The sequence below is a fragment of the Passer domesticus genome, chromosome 23, assembly GCF_036417665.1.
Source record: "Passer domesticus isolate bPasDom1 chromosome 23, bPasDom1.hap1, whole genome shotgun sequence".
Taxonomy (NCBI): domain Eukaryota; kingdom Metazoa; phylum Chordata; class Aves; order Passeriformes; family Passeridae; genus Passer; species Passer domesticus.
Window position 1 is genome coordinate 7,405,500 of NC_087496.1, and position 25,854 is coordinate 7,431,353.

A 25,854-nucleotide genomic window follows, 5' to 3' on the forward strand; every position below is an offset into this window, starting at 1 on the left:
TCGGTTTTTCTTTCCTCTTACCTGCAAATGAGGCATGCTGCTCTCCCTAGCTCTGCATTATTCCAACCATTCCAACCCCCAGCTCCCCTCTCCCTGAACTAATAAGGAATTTTGAGTAGGTTCATGGCCTTGTTTGTTTATATCCGGCCTAGAAAATGCTTTTCCTCCCCCTGCCTCTCTTGCTAAAATGTTTTCTGAGATTTATTTGTAAGCCTGTAAATACAAAGTAAATAGCTTTAATTTAATTTACCAGCCTGCTGTAAGGAACAGTGTCTGCAAACAGGAATTCCACCAGCCCCTGCTGAGTGAAGAAATGTCTGGGTGCTCCAATATTTTCTGGGTTTTTTTTCCTTTTTGCTCTCCTTCCTAAGGAAGGCACTTTTTCCTCACCTTCTAGAGGCTTCAGGAGCTTTGCTTGTGGGATGCTCTGAGCACAGGGCAGATACTTTATTCCAAAGGTGACAAATTCCCTCCTGACCCCTGAGGAGGGAAGGAGCTGATCCTGAATGGGGCCAGTGCTGGCCCAGTTTGAGGTGCCAGAGCCCCAGAGGGCATCTCCCGCCTTCCACCCACCTGCACTCCAGAAGATGTCATTTCCATATTTTCTCACAACTCTTGGAGTCTTCCTGGTTTCTGGGATGTGCTTGGCAGGCAGGCTTTGGTGCCTGGCTCCTTCTATAAACAGTGTCTCCACGGAGCCGTGAGCGCGGCGCGGGGTTTTATGAATGGGGAGTGTTGGTGGCATATGGAGGCAGCGCTGAGCCCAAAATGAACGTGAGAAAAGAGGGAGAGGGTGCGAGCTGGCTTTCAGCTCGGCGGCGGCTGGAGGAGCGACATTCCCACCCTCTCCCTGCCTGGATGGCTGCCCGGGCCCCTGCGGAGCCCGGCACAAAGGGGCGGCTCTGGCACCCCAGCTTTTGGGAGCACAGGGCTGGTGATGGCACCACACCTTTTCCTCTGCCCATCTCCAGCTCTGTCCCATCCACCTCCCCTCCCTCCCTGTGGCTCTGCGGGAAGCTGCTCATCCCCAAGGAGCTCTGGATCCTCAGAGCATGGCCGGGAGCCCGGAGCAGGATGGGTGGGAACGCAGCAGAGCTGGCAGCCTTGGCACATTAGCCAAGATAAATGCTGGATGGAGGAGGCACTGACGCAGGAGTTTGCTGTGCCCTGTGTCACCCTGTGGCTGGGGCTGGCGCTGTCCCAGTCGATCCAGTGCCACTCGTGTGGCAGGGCTGCAATGCTGCTCCAGGTTTGCTGCTCCCCACGGCTGCCTGCGCCTGCTTTGACTCCCAGTTAAGAGATTTGCCAACTGCGATCTCTTATTTTACGTCGATTTGTGAGGAGGTTCCCCCACGCACCTCTCCCACCCGCCGCTGCCTCTGACAGCTTATTTAGAGGGGGCTGGTGCCCAGAGGTAGAATTTGCAAACAAATAACTCTCACCCGACATGACAGTGCGGAACAGGCTGCGACAATCCGCCGGCGCTCGCTGACGTGACAGTGACAAGAGGAGTTTTGTGCTCATTAGTTTTCCCAACATAAAGACTCCAGCTCTGCCCGGCCCTCGCCGCATGTCAGCGGGAACAGGCTCCTCCAGCTCCCTCCCAGCTGCTGTGCAGATGCTGTGAGTGGCTGGGGCTGTGGGGGCCTCCTTCTCCTCCCAGGGAGCTGTACTGGCACTGCTGAACACCAGCCGTGTCTCTGCAGCTACAGGAGGGTTTTACCCCTGGGTGTGAATTTAGGACATTCTTTAGGATGAATCCATCTCTGGTGGAAGAAGGGAGAAGGGAAGGGATGAGGCTGCCTTGCCTCTGGTGCTTAGTGCTTAGTGCACCGGAGATCTGAGATGTTGTTCTTGTCTGTGGTCACAGCGACTTCTGCATTGACTTTCCTTACTTTTAATCTGAGGAATTTGTAGTTGCCATGAGTTGTCTTCTGCAGCGTGATCTCCATTACCTTGTTATGATGGGAGTGCGGGTGGAAGGGGAAGAGAAGGAGTAAATCCTGCCGCCCCTGGAACTGCACTGCTGGGATTTGTGATGGGACTGCAGAGGCTGAACAACCTGCATCTGTGAGGGGCTGAGTGGGGATGGAGGGACTCCCCAGTTTCATAATTTAATATTTTAACTCTTGGGCAATCTATCTGACAATGCATCTGCCCACTTAGGAGTACTTACCTGATGGAAAATCCACTAATTCTGAAATTTCAATCCTTGGGGGATGGAGGAACCCCTTCTCCACCCTTTCCCTCTCCCAAACTGCAGCAACCAAATGCCTCAGGGGCAGCTGCTGAAGGTCCAGAGCCCAAACCCACCCGTCTCCCCCAGAGCAGCCGCTGAGGACACCTCTCCTGCTGGGGTGCAAGCAGGCTCCCATTTTTCCTAATTAGTCATGATGTCTTGCCCATCACAGGAATAAATAGCAAGCTTTCCCTGAGGGTGTGAGATGAGAAGCACTATTTATCGTTGCTCTCAGAGGAAGCTGACAACATGACAGGTGAAATATCAGGAATAATTAAGAAAAATAAGGGCTTTATGTACTTTATTGCACCACCAGCAGGGATGTATTGCCAGCGACTCGTGCACCCTTTCATGTGGCCCCATCCTTTTCTGGGCTGCAGTGCTGTGCTTGTGCAGTGCCTTGTGTCTGGGGCTCAGTCACCACTGGCCATCCCCACAGGCACCTGGGCTGCCCAGTGCTCCCAGGATCCAGTCTCAGTGGAGCACAGGCAGCAGTTCAGTGGTGGCTTCACCTTCAGGTGAAGTCAGGGTTCCAGCTCTGAGGTGTGCACAAGCCAGATCACAAACCTGTCCTTTATAACTCCTGTTTTCCAGTGAGCTCTTTGTCCACGAGACAGAAAGGAAAACCCCCAATAACCTGTGTGGAATTTGAGGTTTTTTCCCAAATTGTTGGCCTCAGAAAGTGGCTGAGCCCCCGAGATGTGCTGTGCCAGGCTGCAGCCGGGCTCATGCCCTGCTTGGGCTGAGAACGTTCCCCACTTCCATGGGGAGCTCCATGCCAGGCAATGCACAGGGCAAGGAGAGCAGCTCTGGCGACCTGGTTTTCCATCTCAGCATTCCCTTGCCCCGGGGAGCTCCTGCTCTCTCAGGCTGGTGCTGGGCTCCGTGGCCTCCTCGGGAATTCAGTGCCAGCTGCGTCCCGCCCGCGCTGGGAGATGTGCTTGGTTATGAGGCCGGACAGCTGGGGAGCTCAGGAACTGTATCTCCTCAAACAATGTGAAAATCTGATTACAGCAAGTGTCACTGGGCATCACTTAACTCTTCCTCTGCAGCCCCAGCCTCGCCTGACAGCCATAATAGATCTCTCGGATGCATCCTACACGGGAATAAAATGCCCAGTCAAAAGCGCTTAAAATCCCTCAAGTTTTGGGTTTGCTGATCACATCTCCTCGCTGGCTCGGGTGCTTTCGGGGCCACCCAGCCCACACTGAGCCTCATTAGGGCTGTGCAGACACATTCCCAGGCGTGGGCAGTGAAATGTGTCTGGTTTTTGGCACTTGGGAGAAGAGCCATTGTGTGCCACAGTCCTCGTCCCCTCTGGCCATGTGCTCCCAGGGCTCGCTGGCTTTCTCAGAGGCTTGTGAAAGGGACCTTTTGTCAGGGGAGTAGAAATCCAGCAGCAAACAACTCTCAAATTGGGAAACACTGCTCTTGGGGCACTTATATTTAGCTCTGTCCCTTATATTTGCAGCACTGTCCCTTCAATTTATCCTTGTGCTTTTGTCCCTTTAACCACGGGCACCAGGGTCTGAAAGAGAAAGATGCCGGAGAGGAACAGCAGCTGCTTCTTGCAGAGGTGAAGGTATTTTTAACACAATGCCCGAGAAAAACGAGCTTGTTTCCTCCACCCTTCAGTCCAAATCATCCTGTGAAGAGGCTCTAGAGGAAAGAGAAGCCCGTGTATGTCTCTCCACAAAAGCACCGTGGAGACAAAGCCACATACAAAGGCTGGAGAGGTGAGTGAGATACACAGGCAGGGCTTTGTCCCAGCTCGGTGGCCTGCTGTGACTCACTGAGAAGCCAAGGTGCTGCCAGGGAGGCAGGACAGTCATGGATATTAATTTAAAACATGCAGGGTGGCCAGGATCCCAGCCCAGGCAAGGGAGAGGATGAGGGCCGAGTCACAGCGAGCCAGGTCCCTGTCAAACCGAGCCTGGTTTTTGTTCTTTTAAATATTTATGGAGCCCTGTGGCACCTTGTGCTGTGGCCTGCATCCCCTGAGGCTCTGGAATCAGATAAAATGTCCAGAGCAGGGTTTGCATCTCTGTGTGAAGCCACTTCAGAGCCTGCCCGTGACCATTGGTCACCCCCTGCTTTGAGTCTCACACTGAGGGTCCCCCAGACCCCCTGGGGACCTGGGCAGGGTGGGGGTGGCTGCTGGGGCCTCTGCTCGACCTGGAGGATCCTTGTTGGGGGTCAGGGTCTTCAAGGAGTGGGACGTGCAGGGACCCAGGAGCCACCTTCCCAGTGGAACACCCCAGCTCCAGGGGTGCCAGCTTTGTCCCTCTGCTCCCAGAGACTGACACCCTGCAGGAGCAGCCTCCTCATCTCCAGGAGCTCCTCCTCACTGGAGCCATGGCAAGCTCTGGGGATATGCCCACAGCTCACCAGGCCTGCTGAGGAGAAGCTTTTTCCCCACCCCTTCCCTATCTTGAAAACATTTGTTTTCTTTATCAGTAGCTGGCTGGGAGCAAGTCCAACAAGTCTTGAGTTCAACTGTGCGACCCCTCCACTCGCCAAGCAAATCAGCCCAGATAAGATCTGGACCTCTGAAGCCAATTGTAATTTAATACAGCTTAAATTGTAAACATCCAATAGTGGCAAAGGAAATATGATCAAAGCCATTGATTTTTTGTAGTGACACAGTGTCTTTTTGACTAATTTCCAATAATGAGAAAATTGAAACCTGTTTGCAGATATTAGAAGCCTAAGTGGTCAAGTAAATAATTAGCAAGCTACTCATTTAAGCTCTCAGTATGAAAGACCATTGAGGTCCTTACTTTCAAGTAAAATGTTAAAATGTGCTGAGCATCTTGAAATAAAATGGGGGGAAAAATCACTTCAGGCAGCAGAAGATGGATTTCTGCTGGGAGAGCAGGATGCTTACTGTAGAGAACAAACAGCTTTTCCCAAACTGCATCAGTGCAGCACTGCTCGTTTTCCATTGTGCTCCCTGCATTTCTGGCCCTTGGATTAATGGTGGAGCGCTAACGAGCTGGCCTGGCACGGCATTCCAGGGAAGGGCTGAGGTGAAGCTGGCAGCAGTCACACACAGGGTGTGTTTGGGGTGCCAGGGGCAGCACAAGGCTGGGAAAGCAGAGCCCTGAGATACCCCTCCCCAAGGAGAGCGTCCTGGGCAAGGCACGTTTGGCCATTTCCATGCAGGAAGGTCTGTAGGTGAATGTGTGTGATACGGGCTGTCTGTGGTGCCAGAACAGAGGGGAATTCAGAGCGCTGCTGGAGCCCAGCTGACTCCCCTTTCCATCTGGAAAGGGCAAAGTACACCTGGGAAGAGGTTTCAAGAAATAGAAGCAATTTGTTCCTGCTTCCCTGTGAGAGGAGCTGCTCCTGCCTGCGCCGAGCACGGCACGTCTCGCTCTGTTCCTTCTCTTTGCTGGAGGAAAATGTCTCACCTGGAAACGGGGGCACAGGGAACCCATTGGGCTCGTGTGGTTCATGGGCGCTGCTCTGTGGTGCTGCAGCTGAGGCTGAGCCAGAATTTTGTGGTGTGTGTGAGAATTGTGGACTGGAGGGCACGAAAGTGAGGTGTCTGGTTTCCCCAGCAGACAAAATACCTGCCTGATTGTGGGCCCTGAGAAAGCTTGGAGCCTTTCAGAGCTGCGCTTCCCTGCCAGGCATGTTCCGTGGGAAGCTTGCCAACCCCCCTGTGGAGACAACATTCAGGTTTGTCTGGATTTCCACGTGCTTTCAGGTGTCAGGATTTCAGCTGGATATCTCGGCTGCCGTTCCAAGCGCAGAAACAGGGTGGCCAAAAAATGAGGATGCAGCAGATAATGGTGCCGGTCACGGCGGAGCGGCGCTGCCGAGGGCAGGAAGCCACCGATTATTGTTCATGCCAGGCCCGGGCTCACAGTGGATGTCCTCAAAACAGCCGCGCTCTTCCCCGGCCCTTCAGCCAGGAATGAAAAGGCTTTCATGTTCTGCGGGGGCGGAGAGCACAATTTAAGCTGACCTGGCTCCGGCTGGGATTCGAAAGGTCACTTTGAGTACGGCGCTATCTGAGCCCATTGATTTAAAAAAAAAATAAAATAAAAAAAAAAGAGCCCCAGCGCTGTATGGAGGGGGCAAGCGGGGGAGAGGAAGCGAAAATAGCTCTGGCAACAGTCATTGTTTAAAACCAACAAAGAGGCACTGAAAGGCTCCCTGCTCGCTGCCGTCAATAGCCGCGGCCAGGGCGAGGGCTGGAGCGGCTGCCCCGGCCAGGAGCCCCTGGGCAGGGGCAGGATGGTGCTGATCGGGAGGATTGGGAGAGTAATTCTGCCTGAGGGAGCTGGAAAGGGGCTCAGCCTGGAGAAAATGGGCATCAGCGGGGCCCTTCTGGCTCTGCTCCCAGGGAACAGGGACAGGAGGAGAGGGAACGGCCTCAGGCTGGGTCAGGGAGGCTCAGGGGGGACATCAGCAGCAATTTCTCCATGGAAAGGGTGCTCAGGCCTTGGAACTGCCCAGGGAGGTTTGGAGTGCCCGTCCCTGGAGGTGTCCAAGGAAGGGCTGGAGGTGGCACTCAGTGCCCAGGCTGGGGACAAGGTGGGGATGGGGCACAGCTGGGACTCCATGGTCCTGGAGGTCTTCTCCAACCTCAGTGATTCCAGAATTCCCTGGAGAGGGCAGGGAATGATTGGCAGCAGGTGGCAGGGCAGGTGTTCAGACAAACCCAAAGGGAGTCTGAGGGACCAGCCATGGCTGAATCGTTGCCTTGAAAGCATCCGAGGCCAGGAGAGGAACGATTTGCCCTGAAGAGCTCAGCCCACTGTCAGCTGCTTTGTGAGCATTAGTGAATAATAAGGAGCGAGAGCGGCATTAGCCCTGGGCCCGCGCACTCATCTGTCACGTAACAAGGGAAGTATTGGCACACTGTCATGTTTCAAACAGTGCTGATCAATGGGTTTAAAAAAACAAATGCTGCAGCCTGGCCCCTGCGTGCCCGGCAGCAGCGCTGGCTGGGTGGTGGGGCTGGCAGTGCCAAGGCAGCTCCTGCCCACCCACCCAGCCTCCAGCTGAGCAGGGCACAGCCCCTCTGCTCTGCCTGGATGCCCACGAGCAGGGAGGGGAGCAGTGGTGGACACCCAGGGGTTGTTGTTGTCTCTGTGGGGCTGAACTCATCAGTCCCCAGCTCAGTGCCCTGTGGAACAGGGACAGTGACATCTCGGAGGTGCTCTGGGGTGGGGAGGGGACATCAGAGTCATGGGCTGTCCAGCTGCCCCAGCCTGGGCAGGGCTGGGAGCTGGCAGTGGGAGAAGCCGTGCAAAGGCCACGCTCTGCCTGTCTCTCCATCATTAACTGCAGCGTGCAGCCGTGGATGTTTCTGTGGCCAAGAGGGAAAAGGCAACACTCAAACTTCTGACTGGATTAGACAGCAGGGAAAAAGAGGATTTTGCCTTGGCTGGTGGTGAGCAAAGGTGGAGGCAGCATCTCCTGGGCTGGGTGTCTGAGGGAAGAACAATGAAAGAGCAGAGGAGGCTCTTCCAGAGAGCTCACACTGACAGGTGTTTGGGAAAGTGATATTTTCCTATTGACTCAGGGGGGAGAGGACAAGTGGATTGAGGGATGGGAACCCCTCTGCTCCAGACACAAGCCCAGAGGATGCACCCAAGGAGGCAGAGCTTTGCACCAGCAGGAAGGAGCTCAGCACAATCCCTTAATGGATTTATTCCTTCAATTTCCTTCAGCTCTTCCAGGCTTTGGATATAAGCAAGGAAAGCAAGTTTAGGCACAGATTATAAAAGTGATGGATCTACAGAAACAGGAGAGGTTTGAAGGGCTGAAATTTACTGCAGAGCCTGGCCCAGAAATGACCCTCTTCCTCCTCCTCGACATTTTTTGTCTCTTGTGCAGAAAAATGCAGCTGGTCAGTGTGACAAGTGGAAACTGGAGCTTTGTCATTGCTGTGCGATGCTGAAACAATGATGTATGGCTGGCGATAGATCATGTTGGGTTTCCGGAGAGCAGCGAAGACGAAGGCATGAGACTAATTCATGATGCATGAACACATTGATCTTCCTGGCTCTGGAAATACAATGTAATGAACCCCCGCTAACAGATCATTTTTGTGCCACTGCACTTCACTAATATCTAATGATTTCACCTTGCTCTGAGATAAAATATAATTGTATGGGAGTTCCAGCTTTGTTCTTTAATACTCACATAGAGTTAACGAATTATGTTTTCCTCTGTAGCTGTCGGCAAGTTGAGACAAGCTTACAAAAGCCCCGCAATTACCAGGCTAAGATGCATGTTTAAAACCCCGTGTGTGTGTGTGTGTGTATGTGTGGTGTGTTTATGTATAATGGCTCCATGCTCAGAGCTTGGTGTGCTGCTGGGGGCTGAGCAGGGCAGGAAGGACACGGAGGACGCTGAGCAGGGGGTGGCTGTGCTCAGGGACTTCTGGATCTCACCCATCCAGCTCAGGGAATGGCAGGAGCCCTGCAATGGCAACCTGCAAAGGCTGCTGTTTGCAGCATCCTGGCTGGTGGCCGGCAAGGCCAGCAGTCCCATTGGAAAGCACAGTTCTCCTTTTATCTCCCAAAGTCCATTTGGAGGTCAGCCTACCCCTGTCTGCCCCCCAAACCCCCAGTCAGGCAAAGCCTTTTGCTTAAGAAGATAAGTTTGGGGTCCTTTGGTGAGCACCCCTGTGAGATCTTTGCGCTTCACCTCAGGGAAGGTGCACACTGAGGTTTCCCCTGCTTGTTGTGTGTCTGTATGGGAGTTCCAGCTTTGTTCTTTAGTACTGTCTCTCTCCCAGCCTGTGCTGATGCCCACGGCCTCTCTCTGGTGATCAACAAGAAGGATGCTCCCCAGTGAGGAGGAGGGCAGGTGGAAAGGAGGGGACAGGTAAGCACTGAGTCTCAACAGAGCCTCCTTGTTCTGGTTTGAGGGGTTGGTGGCCCTGGTGTGTGTTCTGGAGCAGCACCAAGAGCGCTCCTGGGCTGTCAGCTCTGGCCAGCAGCGTGCCAGGGCCAGACACTTCTTCCTCTGACCCTCCGGCAGCGTTTGGCTTGGCCCCTTGCTTACAGTGTTTGTCTTTGCCCCCAGCTTTTCTGGGGCAGGAGGGGTAAACTCCTGTTTGCTGCCCAGCACCTGCTGCAGCTGGGTGCCAGCCCTGGCTGTGCCTTTGGAGCACACGCCAGGAATGAGCCGGAGCGCAGATGGGAGCTGAAGGTGAAGATGTTTGTGAATTCTTCAAAGCGAGCCCGGCTGGTACAAAAGGAGTCAGTGAAAACCTAACTGCTCCTGACAGGGAGAGCTGCAGTAATGCTGAACCTCATTTGAAATTCCCTCTAGGCTAAGTAAGGCTCTTCCTTTCATGTGCGGTGTTTGGATCCCTTCTGGGAGACCTTTCCTCTGCGCCGCGCTCCGTACGTGCGGTGTTGACAGATGATTAAGATGTGAAATCTCTGAAATCAGAGGAACAGCCCCAGTTTTCATTGTGTGCTCAGGTGTTTATTCACATTGGTGTAATCAGCTCAGCCTCACTCTCTGGCTCAGGACCTGCTGCCTCTTGCAGGAGCGAGGTACCAGAAGGCAAACCAGTCCTTTACTGGTACTGGTGTGTTTCTAGTGGATGGTCTTACTGGATTTGCTGCTATCCTTAGAGGTCACTTTAGGAGGCTCACTTTGTGCAGATGAGGAGCAGAATGTTTTAGCAGACTCAGACCCTGCAGTGTGATTTGGGGAACCAGTGATTGCTGCTTCTGCACGCTTTGGATGTTTCCAAACCCCAGGGTCAAACTGCACCACTGGGATGGAGCTGGGTTTTGGGGAATTTAGGCGAGGCAGACAACGCCCATGAGACATCATGTGGTGGGGAAGATAAGGCCTTTGATGGGATCAAAAGGGGGATTTTTTTTTCTCCCAGCAGCTTATATAAAACAAACAAACAAAAAACCCCAGATAATTTGCTGTGGTGCCTGTCTGGAGCGTGGGGCTGCGCTGGCAGTGCCCCAGTGTCCCTGGCTGCTCCCAGCAGATGCTGACACTGAAACCTTGTGCTGGCACGGGAGTGGAGCTGACCCCAGCTCTGCTGCAGGACACAGGCTGGTCCATGAGTGGCCTGTGCTGAACCAGTGTCAGCGGTGCTGGAGCCCTCCTCACACAGGGCTGTGGCTTCCCTGGCACTTATTTTGATGTCTTCCTTCCTCCCCTCCCTGTGATCTCAGTGTCTTGACTTTTCCAGGCACTTTTCTCCTATAAGAATATTAAACACACTTAAAAAACACTTAAATGCTAATGTGAAACCTGAAAAGAGGATGTCAAATGTGCGAGGCACTCTGAAGACATGATGTCTCTGTAGAAGGGTTTGACCCCAGTAATCTAATTTGCTTTACATTTAAAATGATACTTCATTCTCCTATTATAAGGCTCTGTGTCATTGGCTCATAAAGATTACCATTTCTTGTCTTCCAATTGTAATAAATCCCATTCAAGCACCCTCTTGATTTGAAATTTGTCACGACAACATGCAGAGGGCACAGTTCCTGCATTTTATGGCGCGGGTGCATTAGATACTCATCTGCAGGAAGGATGATGCAAGAGCATAAAATGATTTGTCCCCTTCCTTTCTCAATTAGGTACATGTTAAAAAAATTAAAAATCTGAATTATAGCTTACTCCTCATTCTCCAGCAGTAAAAAGGTTGGGCTGGCAGGGGAGCTAGGCTGGCTGGATTGGCTCTGGTTTTCCCTTACACTGGGGAATAATCTGGTTTCTTTAAAATCATCTGAAAATATTTCTTGTTTCAGCAGACTGGGGAGCTTTAACCTTTCTGGTTGTGCTTGTTGGAGACAAGAGGAAAGTGAGTGTTTGGAGCCTACACCTTATCAGGCACTAAATGCCACAGTCGTAGCAGCTCCTTGTGCCAAAACGCGAGGCTGGATCTGGGGCAAAAACGAGACTTTTGGGTAAACTCAGGTGTCCCAGGGTGGAAACACCCCTGCCCCATATCGGAGTGAGTCAGAGCAGTGTCTCTTACCCCAGTGGAGCCAGCCCACTCCTCTTTAGGGCTGGGACAGCAACACATCAGCCATCAGTGCCATGGAAATGTTCCTTTTTTTGGGAGGTCTTGAATAAATCCATGCAAGAGACTTTGCTCAGGGAGAACTTTTATACTTTTAGTATCTGTTGTTCCTTAGGGTTTGGTTTTTTTTTTTTTTGGTAACAAAGGTTTTAGTTGAGCAAAGAATCCCATCTGTATGGCTTTTTTATTAAAAGATAAAAAGCTGGAGTTCACAGGAGTTAGCATTAAGTCACAGTCCGCAGCAATCCGAGGTACTCGCTGGCTGGGGACTCTCTCTGTTTATTTCAAATACCCCTTTATCATCCTGTTGAAAGAGCCCTGTGCTCTGTAAAGCTCAGCCAATTGAAAAAAGAATCAGATAATGAAGACTGATGCTGCACTGATGACAGCCCCTCAGATCTTCAATAGGATTGCTCCAAAATCAAAAGACTTTTGCGTTTTATTGTCACACTCGTGGCTCAAAAATAATTAAATGGAATCCTTTAGCTCTAGAAACAAAAATGAAAATTTTAAAACAGCCCCCCACACCTGCAGGAAAGGGGCTAATGGGAATATCCAGTGGGTACTGGGCTGGATTCTGTGTGAATTTGCAGATTGTGCAGATTCTGCGTGAAAATCTGGTGATTGCAGCAGGTGCCCAGCACGTGTGTGGTGACACCACTGCTCTGGGTGACAGCACTGGGCGCCAGCCCCCAGAGCTCCCAGCCCTGATGGGGCTGCAGAACCCCACCTTCCCTCTGTCCTTGGCTCAGCTCTGAGCTTCAGTTCCACCTCTGGAAACTTCCAACAAATTCGTTGCTCATTGCAGTGGAAGGCAGATAAATAAAATATATTGGGAGCGATTTGTGCTGTAACTAAACCCTGAATTTATAGAGAGAGAGCATGGCCAACGACAACTTTGTCACAGCACATGAAAGCCTGGAAATTAGGCTTTGCACTTTTACCTGATCTTTAAAGAGGCATCTCCAGGCCGGGCCCAGGTGTGAGGAGCAGCTCTGTGGTCCCACTGGGGGGTCCCACCAGAGGAGGGGACACGGCACACCCAGCCGAGCTGGATTTTAGGCAAGGCATTAAATCCGAAATGCTATAACTTGATTATTTCTTCTGCAGACTCCCCTTGACAAAACTGCTCCATTTTCAAAGAGTTACACAGGATTTAGCCCCGCGCCGCTTTCATGTGAATTGTGTGGCTAAAGTTCCATGCAGCTCTTTGAAAATTTCAGAGCCGGCGCTTTCCCCAAGATCGACAACTGTTTTATTTCTCTTGACAGAAAATGGTGAGAGAACAAACACTGCTGGCCGTGGGGGAAGAGGTTTGGTCGCGGGCCCTGCAGCACCTTTAATGTGGGGCTCAAAGAGCCACGCAGGAATGGCAACTCCTGCTCTACCTGGATGGGTTCTGTGGGATCGCCCTTCCCTAGGGAGGAAAACTTGGGTGGCTTCAGTTCTTTCTCCCTTCTTACACTTTGTAGGGAGCAGCACTTTGTCTCCCTTTGTCCATGTGTGAAACCAAGGAAAGGGAACTAATTGATCATGGGTTTTGTAATCCCATCTGAAAATGGCTTCTGCCATAAATTCTTCTGCAGTTGATGCAATTAGTGTCAGTTATTTGTAATTAGCCACCCCTTGGGTGACGCTGTGTCCCCTAAGACCAGTGGCAGGACTGGCACCAGTTTGCACCGGGATTTCTCCCATCCCTGGCCCAGTGTGTTGACAGCAGCTGCTGCTTGTCCATGGATCTGAGGCTCCATCCTGCTTCCAAATGCCACTCCAAGCATGTCCAACCACTGTCCTGTGCTGCGTCACAGGGGGACAGACACAAATCGCCTCGATCCTTCTCCTGCCTTTCTCTCTGGGTCTGAAACTGTGGGGCTTGGCTCCGTCTCTGGAATCATACCACAGATTGGAATCCTCATTTTTAAGTTCATTTCTGCTCTGATTTAAAGGCTGAATTAACAAACAATGGCTTATTTGGTTTAAAATGCAAAAACACCATCTGGTCTTTGAGATGTGCTAAACCACAGCGGGGGGAGCCAGAGTGACACATGGGAAGGGTCTCCAAGTGGCACGGGTGAGGCTCCCAGGAGGAATTCCTGCTGCTCCTGACCCACGTCAAGGCAAGGAAAGCTGATCTTTGGAGTGGGCATTGCTACAGCTGCCGCTGGTGGCCTGGGGACAGCTCGATTTCAGGGGATGCTGCACTTCAGCCCTCACTGCTGGCAGCTCAGAGCAGCGTCCTGGGGGCTCTCCTCTGCCCCTGGCTCCTCTCCTCACCCTGATGCAAAGTTCTGCAGAGGCATCCACAGGCACTGCTGGCCTTAAGCTTTGCTCCAGAGCTGGCACAGGGCTTTCCAGCATCCCTGGCACACGTGAGTCTCAGGAGTGAGTGCCAGCAGGACTCAGGGAGTGACCTCATCCCCTAAGACCCTCGATTACACCCCCCGTGCTCATGGGTCAGGTCACTCTCTGGTCCTTCTTGCCCCAACCCCTGTGCCCGCGCTCCCAGTGCCACTCCCAGCTCCGTGCTGTCCCTGGCTGCTGGTGATTTGATTTAATGCAGCTTTCAATCACTGCCAGCGGGCCTCGCGCTGCAGCAGCATCACTGCTAAACACTCTGTGACAAATAATCTGAGGCTAAGCTTCCAGGACAGAGGAAATCGCTTTCCTCTTGAAATTAAAGTTGATGCATAATGGAAGGCACTGAGACGTCTCCAGCAGGAGCATCGCCAGTTTGAGCCCGGCCCGAGTCTCTCCCCGTCTGCTGAATGAGACGCGGGAGGTTAGGGAAGTCATTTCCTAGAGTTCAGGATTTGCAATTTGCATTCTATAATCTCCCGGCCATTTACCAGCAGATAATTTGTCATGGTTTGCTTTAGCTGTTGTGATATTGATATTTATTATGCAAATTGTATTTCTTACTACTTATTGTCCTCACCCTCAGAATACTTGAATTATTATAAACCTGTTTAGTTAATAGGGGTTGTGTCTCAATTGATGTCTGAGCGCAGCGGGTCGCAGCGTGTGATATCCTGCAGGGGGGCTGCTCTGGTATTTAGGGACACGGGGTGCCTGGATATGGGGTGGCACAGGGGCAGTGGAGCTGCTCTGCTGGGTTTGGTGGGGCTGGAGTCCTGGAGAGGAGGGGATTTGGGGTGCCAGCACAAGACAAGTGCTTTCGCACTAACTGGGGTGAACTGGCTTAGTTATGCAATTGTGATGGTTATGGTGGCCCAAAACCCTGCTTGTTGAGCAGGAAACAGATGTGTGGCATGGCCGTGGAGCAGAAAGGCTTGTCATCATGGGAGACAGAGTGGCATGGGGAGGTGGGGATACAGGGAGCAGTGGTGCCCCAAACCAAGTCCCCGGCAGCAGCATTTTGGGTTTTCTTGGGTGTGAAACCAGCTTGGTTTCGCATTCCAAAGGGTGAAAGCTCTCTCCAGCCCCACAGTGTGAGTCAGTGCTTGCCCTGGGCGGTTATAACCTCAAGCTTGGCAGAATCTGGGATGATGAAGCTGAACTGACAATTCACCTGCCTCAGGTTAACTTGGAATAACCTAATTAATAAGGTTGGGAATATTCGACATCCTCTGCGTTTGCTCCGTTAACGCTTGCATGGACCCATTGCCAGCGATTCTGTGGTTTCATTCCCGGTGCCGTGGGTGGGGGAAGGCTTGGACCCTTCCCGGGCGGGATGAATGCCCCGGTGACCCCGGCCGCTCCGTTTGCCGTGTGTTGCGGTTCGGCTGGGCACTCAGGGGAACGGCAGGGGGCAGTTCCGGGGCTTCACTCGTGAATCTGCTCCGTTTAAATCCATCGCGTGGGTGAGAAATCCGCAGAAGGGGTGGATTGCTTGCCGGGCTGCGGTTCCCGAGCCCCGATCGCCGCCGCCGGGGGGCCCGTGGGCTCCGGCCGCTCCGCTCCCCCGGAGCCGCCAAGGCTCAACACCGCCTCCAGCGGCGCGGGGCCCGCTCGGGCGGGGAGCGGGGGGCGCAGGGCCGGGGGACGCGACCCCCGGGAGCGGAGAGGGGGCGGAGAGGGGGCGCAGACACCGGGGGAGCGGCGCGCTGCTGCCCGCGGGGATGCTCAGGGGGGCACCGCCGCCACGGACAGCGCGGGCGGAAGGATGCTGGGGTGGCACCCCGCGAGGAGGAGGATGCTTGGTGGCGCGGGAGGGGGACACACGACCCCGGAGAGGGGGAAGGCAGGCGACGGGGTGACAGCTGCGGGTGGGGCGCGGCGGTGCGGGGTGCGGGGCGCGGGGCGCGGCCCCTCCGTGGCGCTGCCCGCCCGCCCGCTCGGGGGTCGGGCCGGGCGCGCCCGGTGCCGCCCGCGCCCCCCGGGCCGCGCGGGGCGGCGCGCGGGGCGTGTCGCGGTGTCCCCGCCCCGTGACGCGCCATCTCCCGCGGGCGGCGCGCGGCGGCGGCAGAGCGAGGCAGGTGCCGGCGATGGCGGGTCGCGCCCAGCCCAGCGGCCCCGCGGGCAGCGGCGGCGGCGCCCCGGGGCTCCTCCCGCTGCTGCTGCTGCTCCTGTCCGCCGCCGCCATCATCCCCCGAGGTAGGGAGGGCGCGGCCCCCGCGCACGGACGGGTGCTGGCAGCGGGGCGGGCGGCGCGGGGATCGCGGCGGAGCTCGGGTAGCCCCGGTTGCGGCGGGTCCGGGGGGCGGCCCCGCCCGCCCTCCTTTGCCCCGGGCCGTGCCCGGAGCGCTCGGTGGTCCCGGGGAAGCGCCCCCGGCGGCGGGAGCGGCGGGCGGGCTCACCCGCGCGTGGCGGCGCGGCGCGGGCAGCCGCTGCCGTTTCCATGGAAGCGGCTTCTCCCGCTGCCCGGGGGGTCATCAGCGGCCCCGCAATTAAAAACTAATTGCTTTGCGCGCCCCCTCTCTCTCCCCCCTCTCCGCGCCTCCCCCCGGTGTTTGCGGCGGCGCGGGGATGCTGCGCCCCTGCGGGAGCGGGGAACCTGTTGGAATCTGAGTGGAACTTGCGCGACGCTTCGCTCTCCCTCTCCCTCTCCCTCTCCCTCTCCCTCTCCCTCTCCCTCTCCCTCTCCCTCTCCCTCTCTCTCTCTCTCCCTCTTCCTCCCCTCCCGCCCCTCTCTCTCGTTCCTCTCCCCTCTCCCCGGTGCCCCCTGCCGCAGCCGCGCCCCCCGCCCGGCCGGGCGCGCTCGGGGCGCTCGCCCGGCTCGGGCGCTGCGGCTGGAACGGGCGCTGCTCCGGCGTGGCTAACGAGGCCCCCCGAGCGGGGCCGGTTGGGTTCTCTCGCCGCACCCTCGGGGCTGCGGTGTGCCCGGTGCGTTGGGCGAGCCCCCCGCCCCGCCCGGCACCGCTGCCCGCCGGGCCGGGAGCCGCAGCAGCGAGCTGCGCTCGCGTCCGGTGGCTTCGGTTCGAACATCCCCCGTTAACGCCGTTCACGTTTCCAGTATGTCCGTGGGGCGGCGCGGGGCCGCACGGCCGCAGGAGCGGCTGCTGTGTGCGGGATGTTTGGGAAGAACAAGAGGCCATTGAACGATCTGTTGAATCCCGCTCGTAGCAAAGGGGGGACGGAGGGGCCGCCAGCCCGGCGAACAAAGAGCTTTATTCACAGCCCGTGTGCATGTCCATGCCTTCCCCGCTCTTCCCGGGCGGCCTTTTTGGTGGGATGGCGGTGGGGGGAGATGGCCGGGGTCGTTTTCATCTTGTTCCCCCCGCGAACGGGGCCGGGGCTGGTGCCCTCCCGCCGGCTGCGCTGGGCAGCCCCGAAGGGCGACCGTGCCCCGATGCCGGCGCTGCGCAGCCCCGAGCCCGGTCCGGGGAGCCGGAGCGAAGGGAAGGAGCCACCGCGGCGGCTCTTGGCGCTGCGAGCCGGGGAGAGGCTCCGCTCCGGCTCCCCCGCGCCCGGGGCTCCCGCGGTCGCCGTGCTGGAGCTTCTCGGATGTCTCGTCACGAGGTGCCGTTTGTGTGCTCGGTGCTTTTCGCTGCCTGCTGGGTCTCCCGCCGCTCTGACCTGCGGACTCTGCTACTGAGAGAGACGCTCAGATTGGGAATACGAGCCCGGCTCCTGGACGGCCGCGTTCATCCTTTGTTTTGCTGTCTTGCTCACCTCAAATTCCCTAAGAGCAGTTTTTAACTGGAGGCCAGAGTGATCCCCCGGCAGGCTCAGCCTGTTCTCCGCTGCCCAGCCAAGGGGTGGAACTGTGATTTGGGATCGCAGAGCTGCTGAAGGCAAACAAAAGCAGGGCTGGATGCTCGCTGTGCCTGACCCAAGCACCGGGGTGAGAAGCACCGCGCGGCGTGAGCTGAGGTTGTGGTAAGACAGATATTTTGTGGTTGCAGTGCTGTGTTGTGAATCGCAGGATAAAATCCCAGACTGTCTGCGTTTAGGCGAAATTTCCCTACAGCTGAGGAGCTTCTTTTCCCTTTTTCCCCCCATTCTCCCCCTTTTCCAAGCTAACAGTGTTATTTCTCTTCAGCGTTCTGCGAAGGCAGAATTAGTGTGAGGTGGCAGCGTCAGCGCTGAGCGCAGAGCGCTGTCGCTGTGTCTCCCGCACGGCTGCCACCCGAGGCACAGCGGTGCCAGCGCTGTGTCACCGCCGTGGTGGCACCCCGTGCTGCGGCTGAGGGTTCTGCTGCCTCCTTTCACCGAGGCGACTGGAGCAGCACTAGGCAGCGGCGAGACTTGGTTTGGGATGAGCCTGTGCGATCGCGTGGATCCGTGTGTGTCTGTGCTTCCTCTCCAGCCGCTCTCGCTGCTTTGCGGTTCACGGAGCTGCTGATGCCCCTGTGCAGCAGGGCGAGGGTGAGGAGCGCTCTCGGCTCACTCTGAGGCGCTCGGGCAGCGCTGGGCTGGGACTCGGAGTGTGTCTGCGCCGCACTCGGCACTTCAGGGAGAACAACTTCCCAGCAGAAGCCTCAGGAGGTGTTTGGAGACGGCGTTGGCGTGGAGCCGCGACCCGGCCGTGGCACGGAGCTGCCAGGGGCTGGCCAGGGCTGGCTGTGGCTGCAGCCTCCGTGTCTGCCGACACCAAACCGGCCCGGGAGAAGCCCCTCAGGAAGGCAGCGAGTGCTCCCAGCGCGGCTGCGCTGAGCCTGGCTCCTTTGTAAACACAGAGTGAGTTTCCAAGGAGCCTTTGTATGCAAGCGAGGCGAGTCTGCTCGTCCCCGGCCTTCAGCAACACGCGCTGCGTTCTGCATGCGACGCAAACACCGGCGGGGAAGGGGCTGGGGAATAAAGTGATCCATCTGGGTTGCAGCTTGGGCTCATTTGTCTTGCGTGTAGGCAGTTGAGCCCAGGTTTATAAGCACGACAATCTGGCTTGAAACCACTGCCAAGGAGGCTCCTGAGGATGGGAAGGCGAGGAGATGGCTCTGCTCCGTGCTCTGCTCTGAGGAGGGGCGGCTGCCAGCACCTGCTGCAGGATGGACATCCCCGGGGTGGACGCTGTTGATGGACACCGCCGGGACGGGCGCTGCCGGTGTCCCCTTGGCGCGGTGGCCGCTGTTGGTGCGCGGAGGTGGCCGCGGTGGCAGGAGGCCGGAGAAGAGCCGCGCTCCCCGGGGACCCCGTAGCCGCGGCCGTTCTGCTGATGCTGCGCTGCCGTCGCCTTTGTTTGCCTTGCGCTGTCTTTCCTGGTGTGTAAATAAAGAAGGCTCTGTAATCAAACAGCGCTGGCTCCGTCAGCCGGGCGCTTGGCGAGCCTTCCCCCGGCCCTGCCAGGACCGGTGGGGCCGTGCCTGTGCCATCCCTCGGTGAGCTCTGCCCTATTGCCGGCTGGAAAATGGGTCAGCTCCTTAACCCTGCGCCTGCCCGAGGCCACCCGGAGTAAAACCTGTGTTCCAGCCTGGATACACCCTCTGTTTGAATGGACCATCCAAGCACTCCTCAGAACACCTTTGCTCACAGAAAGCAAAGCCACCTTCCTGCATGTAGGCAGAGTTTTCTGGATGTTTCTCTTGAGTGGCTGTTTTTCTAGGGATTATTGTCAGACTTTGTATAGGGGTTTTGACAACCTGTTCCTCTTCTGGGTGTTGGTGGCACTTGGTGGTACTTGTGTCAGGAAAGCAGGGGCTCCCTCCTGCATCCAGACATTTCGGTTCCTGTCTGCGGCTCCAGATCTGAGCAGGCTGCGGGAGAGGAGCGTGAGGCTGCATCCTTCCCTGGAGCTGAGCCAGGAAGTGAATACTTAACACGGTGGTTTGAGAGCACAAGCAAAGCTGGACACACAGCCAGTGTCTGTGAGAAACTGGATGCTGCACGTTAAAAAAAATAAGTTGTGCTTGTTCCTCCGGGGGACATTGTGAGGTGCAAACCCACCGGCGCTAAATAAAGGGACGCTGTGGAAACCTGCCAGGAAGGAGAGACCCTAGGTGGAATGTTGTAATTAGGAGTGGTATGTACTTGTTGAAGTTCCATAAATCAGTCTCTTTCCCGGGCCGTAATTGCACGCCGCCGAGAGCAGCTGCTGCCGCGGCTCCTGGGGAGCTCCACCACAAAGGCTTTGAAGGTCGCCCAGCGTGGGCTCCGGCGCTTCAGGGCAGCGTGCTGGGGAAAGGGGTGGCTTGGGATGTGCAGCAGGCGAGATGGAAGGGAAGTGCCACGAGGCTTGGATCGCTCTCAGCTCCGTGAATCGGGACGCAGCGAGCCCTGCCCCGCCGGGGTGAGCCGGCGTTTGTGGTTCAGCCACCAGCTGCATTTAGGTATTCCACTTTTTAATTTGCAAGGGCAGGGTGAGCCCCAGCTGCCATGCTGTGGCTGCAGGCGACTCCGCTGATGGCCCTGCCCATGTATGACCACCACCCGCCTGCTGTCAGCCTTTTTTGCTGTGGAAACAGTTTGTCTTCTTCCTGGTGTCCTCGTTACCTGTTGAACCTCTCGGTTTTCCTGCTGTGTTGCACATCGGGCTCTCACATCTTTGCAGGGTGTTGAGTTGGGTGTTGGGGAGCCTTCCAAGCCGCTGTATGCTGCTGGATGAGGCTTTGAAAACCCCAATTTCGTGTCAGTCTTTTCCACCCATCCCAAATTCCAGCAAGGACTACAGATCCCCAAAAAGATTTGTTTCTTGGGGTTTCTCGGAGCCATTCCTGAGCCCTCACCACACATTCACCCGCAGTATGTGGCTGGTGGCTGCTTGCATTTAAAACACTTGGCTGGGCTGTGCCAGGGACATTTGCTGCCCTCTGCTCCTGGTTATTTTAGACCAACAATGTCCCTCTGTAGGGTTGGGCTGGCTATTTTTACCCTGTGGTGTGGTTTTAGTTTACTGTGTTCTTCTGTGGTTTAAAAACTTGAGCATTACAAAGACTCTGCCCTTACCAAATTCTCAAGGTGAATCAGTAGAATATTTGATACCCCATTAAGTTCCAGCCTGAAGGATCAAAGAGATACTTAGGCGCATCTCTTTGCTCAGAGATATAAAACTTTTGTGGGCTGTAGCTTAACTGGAAAATGTCTTTAGTTTTGCTTTTTTAGGTATTTTTTTGTCCCTGGAAGTGCTGGCAGCTCCTTGATGTTGGTTTGCTGACAGTCTCACGCACAGGTGCTGCCTGCTGGCAGGTCTGTGGTGGGTTTGCTTTGGTCCTGCCCGTGTTTGTGGGTCCTGCCCAAGTGACACAGCCCAGGTCCCCCCACCCCTCTTAGTGGCAGTTCCAGCATTGGAGGGGGAATAGTCTCTTTACAGTAAACGACTGCCAAGAGGTTTTAAAGCCCAGGTGTGCATTTGGCAGTGGAAAAAAGTTGTGTTGGAAACTCTCCTCCTCTGCCAATCCCAGCTGTGAAGTTTGCCCTCAGTAGTTACGCTCCTGGCTTGAGCCTTCCCTAGGAAATGTCCCATTTTCTGGAGCCCTTGGCTGAGCAGTGGCAGCCCCGGGGGATGGAGGTGTCTGCCTGCAGGTCAGGGAGATGCCAATGAGCCATCAGAGCCAAGGCTGCCTGCAGGGTCACGTCGTGCTCAGACTGGAGGAGTTGGGTGCATAAACCCCTGGGTTCAGGTTACGTCTGGAATAAACTGCTCTGATCTCGTGGTGTCCTCTTTTAGCAGTTAGTGAGCCTGTGTCTGATTTATGATCTCCTCCAAGGTCTGCTTCCAGACTGGAAATGTCATTGCACGCCCCACGCTGTCAGCAGGGCTCTGGAGCTGGTGGCTGTGACTGCACCTCTGCAGTGGGGCCTTCCCTTCTCAGAGATGCACTTGGGTGCTGCTCCCAACTGTGATGACTCTTGGAGCTGAGACACCTCAACGTTTGGTACAGAAATAGAGCAGTAATGCTTTTTTAGAGATGAATTTTTCATGGACAGCATGAGACCATACTGGGGCAAGCTCCAGCAAGGCTGGTCTGGGAGTGCTGGTGCTGTGGGTGGGGGCCCAGTGGGGTCCTGGGACCTCATCTGCGAGGTGGGTGCACCCAGACCCCCCGCTCCTGTCAGCTCTTGCAGTGTGCATCCCTCTCCAGAGTGTGACAGGAAGAAAGAAATATGAAGCAGCAAAGTGACATTCCCTCCCTCCCCTTCTCCCCCCGTGCAGCAATAGAAATACGAGTCTGAGTCTGCAGCGTCAAAAGAGAGATCAGAGTAATCGGATCAAGCATGAGGAACTGCTTGTTGCTGCTTCCCTGTTTTTAAATGAGGCTGCCTGGCAGCTTCCCTGGCAGAGCACTTTCAACATTACTCGTGTTCAGCTTTGGAGCCGGGGTTGCAGCAAAGTCGGGCTCTGTGAGAATTGGGCTGGAAAGGGAACTTTCTGCGTAGCCTCTGGGCTAACACGCAGAAATAAAGGCTCCCTGTGCCCCCACGGCCCTGGTTTTGTAGCCGAGCAGAGGCACATCTGTCCCTAATTCTGCAGAGAGAGCGCTCTCACTTCCTGCATTTATCACAGTGCTGCTGCTCTGGGGTGTGCTCCGTGATGCCAATACATCCCTGACCCTGGAAAAGCACCGTGGCTTTCTCCAAAGCTGCTTCTGCCTCGCTGCCCTGGTGTGGCACGGGATAACTCTGGGCAGCAGCTCCCCTCTGGCTTTGGAGAGGTGTTGAAATGGTCCAGCTGGGTCAAACCAGGGGGGAGAGCTGCTGGCTCAGCTGCAAAGGCTTCTCTTCATGCAGTGCCTCTGTGCTGGCTGCGTGCAAGTGGACATCCATCATCCATCCATCATCCATCCATCCATCCATCCATCCATCCATCCATCCATCCATCCATCCATCCATCCATCCACCTCAGTCTTTAGTGCTGGCACTGCTCCAGAGCATCTGGACAGTCGCCTGCCCTGCTGCAGTGCCTGTGGTCACAGAAACCCTGCATTGCTCCATGGAGTTTGGTTGTGAGGTTGTTCTGCTAATCCTAAATGGTTTCATAGAAATGAGAACCTGAAATACCCACATGTAGAGGGCTGTTGCTGTACTGGGTTTGTTCTGCATTCTCATTCCAAGCTATTTTGCTTGGAAACATGGTTGGACCTCTCTGTGTGTGCTCCCATTGCCTCTTTGATGTCTTCGTTCCCGTTGGCTAACGCAGACATGGTGTTAGAAGCCTGGTAGAAACAGGGACGTTCCCAAGGGTTGCTGCTCCTGCTTTTCCCATTCTGTGTGGAATTAGGTGCAGTTTCCAGCTGTTTGAGGACAGCCCTTGCCGTGCACTCACAGGCTCTGCTCAGCAGAAAGCCCGCTGTGCTGGTTTGGGTGTCAGCAGCTCTTACAAGCCTTCATGCCCAGATCCCTGCCTTGCTCAGGGAGGGCTGTGGGTGATGGGGTGGCGTGCTCAGAGCTGAGATCCCGAGCGGTGCCGTCCCTGTTATCGTTTTTGTGACAGCCTGCCTGGGCTCCCTGGCGCTGGGGAAGCTGCCTGACAGCCATCAAAGCCCTGAGCCTTGTCATCAACGGCCGGCAGCTTTGTCAGGCGAGTGCTGGGGGACGCTTGCTGTGTTAGGACTCCTCGGAGCCAGCCCAGCTTTTCCAGGCTGGGCTCAGCAGGAAGGAACAAAGCCGAGCCCCTGCTTGCCTTGGGAGGAGCTGTCTTGGTGTTGGCTGGACAGCAGTTCCAGGTGAGCGGGCAGATTCATTCCTTTGCCACCTGTGTTTGTTGCTGAGCAGTCTGGAGAAGCAGCATGCAGTTCCCCAGGCTCGCAGGAGGATTCCTGTCCTGGAGGGTGAGAGGCAGAGCAGATCCCTGTCTGGAACACAGCAGTCAGGCACTGTGGCACCCCTGTCCTGTGCAGGTGCTTGTGGTGGCTCGTGCTGGATGAGGCAGAACCTGTGTAACCTGCTCCTGCTTCTTGGCCATAGTCGCTGTTGGAGGGTGGGTGCAGGGAAGGTTTCTCTTGGTGCATAAAACGTGAGTCTGATTTCTCCTTTGGCACTTTTCTCCTCTTCGTTTACCGTGATTTTATGGGCTGCTTGGAATGAAGACTCGCATCATTCAGAGCCTGTGTCTAGGGTCACAACGCACAGTGGCTTTTCTTGCCCTGTCACAGTTAAAGACAGTTTTCCTCAGCTCCCGGTCTGTGGGTGGCTCCAGAGGAGACGTTACTCATCCCTGAGTAGGCAGAACCACCGAAAGCGAATCCCACGCTGAGGTTGCTGAGCTCTGTCCACACAAACAGCTTTTCCTTCGATTTAAAGGTCTTACAGCCTTAATCGTTCCCTAGAATCTTTAACAGAAGGTGCAGCTTTAATCAACTCCCTGAATCCATAACTGCCAGGTACTGCTTCCTCAGCACGAGGAGCAGAGTCGTGCCTCTCCCTGGGAAGGGTGAAGATTAAAGTGGGATAGACGGGAGATTAACAGTGCTCCCTTCAGACATCGCCAGGGAAAGGGGGAGACGCTCCCAGACGAGGAATAAAGGAAATACTTGGAGGCAAATCACTTACTGCTCTGTAGGAATCCGTGGAGCCTTGTAAACAGAGGCTTTATAGCAAACCCAGTGCTGTGGCTCTTAAATCACTCTGGGAGAATTTTGGATGCACAGTTAAAGGGCGACTCGCTCCTCCAGGCTCTCATTAGCAAATTGGATCCAAAATATTCATGTCACACATGATGTGTGTGGAATGCAGCTCAGGAAGGTCTGTCCAGCTGTCGGGTTTGGGATACTCTGTTTTGTGTTGGGGTTGGGTGGATCTATTGATCTCATTCCTGGTTTGGAAGGGGGAGGTTTAGCAAGAGTCCCATTAAATCTGATTTCAGTGTTACCTACAGAATGACTCTTATTAAGTTCCTGCAAGAATAAATCTCTTGTGGACAACCTGTTGTATTCACAACACTGCTTCTTCTTCTCCTTCCCCTCATGCACGGCACCCCTCTGCATCTGACTCTTTGGACAAGGCAGGACAAGGAAATGAAAATTCTCTGTGGGGGTGTGAAAATCCTGTCCAAAGGTAGGGAGTGACTGAAACGATCCTGCAGAAAATAAATGAGGATTAATAAGCTATTTTCAGCCTGGTCATTTGCTTCTTCCCAGGGAGAGCCCAGTGGAGTGACCAGTCCAGTGGGTGTCCTGAGGGAGGAGGGGATTTTGTGCTGGAATTAATGTGGATGTTGGAGGGTGTGCATGGACAAGGAGGATATTGGAGGAATCCTCCTCCTCCTGGATTTCACTGCCCAAAGAGAAGATATTGCTGAAAACTGTCCCTGAATCCTCTGGGAAACCTTTGGAAATGCAGCTCCTCGTTGCTTTATGTAAAATGTCTTTGTAGCACTTGAGGATGCTGGCGTCCATTAAAGACACAATCCAAAGCCATGTGAGAGTTTTAATAACTTGGTATTTTTGTTGTGCCAAAAAATCCAATTACATACGGAATCACTTTTCCTTTATAAAGGTCTGGGAAAGTGTTTGCTAAACTGCTGTGGAAGCGGCATTTCAGTGAACCAGCTGAAAAGTCACTTTTGTCAGTTTAATGGCTGTAATAAAATGGTCCATCTTGGGGGGGGGCGAGGGAGGGGGACAGAAAAGCCTCTCTGAAATTGGGATCTTTTAATTTTAAATTGCTTCCTAGGATTTGTAAGGATTTCAAAGGCAGATGGAGAGGGAAGAGCTCTGGGTAGGTGTTGACGCAGCTTGTCCCTGTTTTTCTGAGAAATATACCGATCCCATAGATGAAGTATTTACGAAATGGACACGAAATACACACGTATATACAGAAAATGCACAAAGCCGGGCACAGGAAGGTGTTGTGGATGGCTGGGGGCTCTGCTGTCTGTCCTCAGTGCTGTCAGTGATCTGGCAGTGCCATGGGTGCTTGTTTCCCACCCAGCGTGGTTCTGTTTGTCTGGTCTCCTCTTGGAGTGGCTTTTTTCAGCCTTCGTTTGTCCAGATTATCAGCATGCAGAGGAGAGCTGCCTGGTATTTACATGATTTAGTTGTAAATATGGTTAAGTGTTGATAGATATTGTTGTCATAAGTGCTTACAGCTCCTGGACTGATTACTGAATTTCTTATGTGGAAATCTGTACAAGCTCGGCGTGCGAGCAGCTTCCCAAGGGAGGAAGGAGCTTGTGGTTTCCGTGTGGAAATCAAAGCCCAGATGTGGCTGGAGAGGGTGAATTTATGGGGGAAGTACTGTCGGGTTTGGTTGGCAACAACTGGGGCTCCGAGGCTGCGATGAAGGGAAAATAAAAGGCTCTTGTTGCCTG

General features: G+C 54.9%; 1 protein-coding gene across 10 annotated transcripts in view; it reads left to right on the forward strand.

Moving 5' to 3' along the window:
• The first annotated feature begins 15,666 nt into the window (after positions 1-15,666).
• Positions 15,667-25,854, forward strand: part of CADM1 (cell adhesion molecule 1) — a 132,256-nt gene continuing 122,068 nt past the window's right edge. For all 10 annotated transcript variants that reach the window (XM_064397847.1, XM_064397850.1, XM_064397848.1 and 7 more), the window contains exon 1: positions 15,667-15,824. In XM_064397847.1, the coding sequence (XP_064253917.1) occupies positions 15,716-15,824 (109 nt within the window). In that variant the 5' untranslated portion in view covers positions 15,667-15,715. The remainder of the gene's footprint in view (positions 15,825-25,854) is intronic.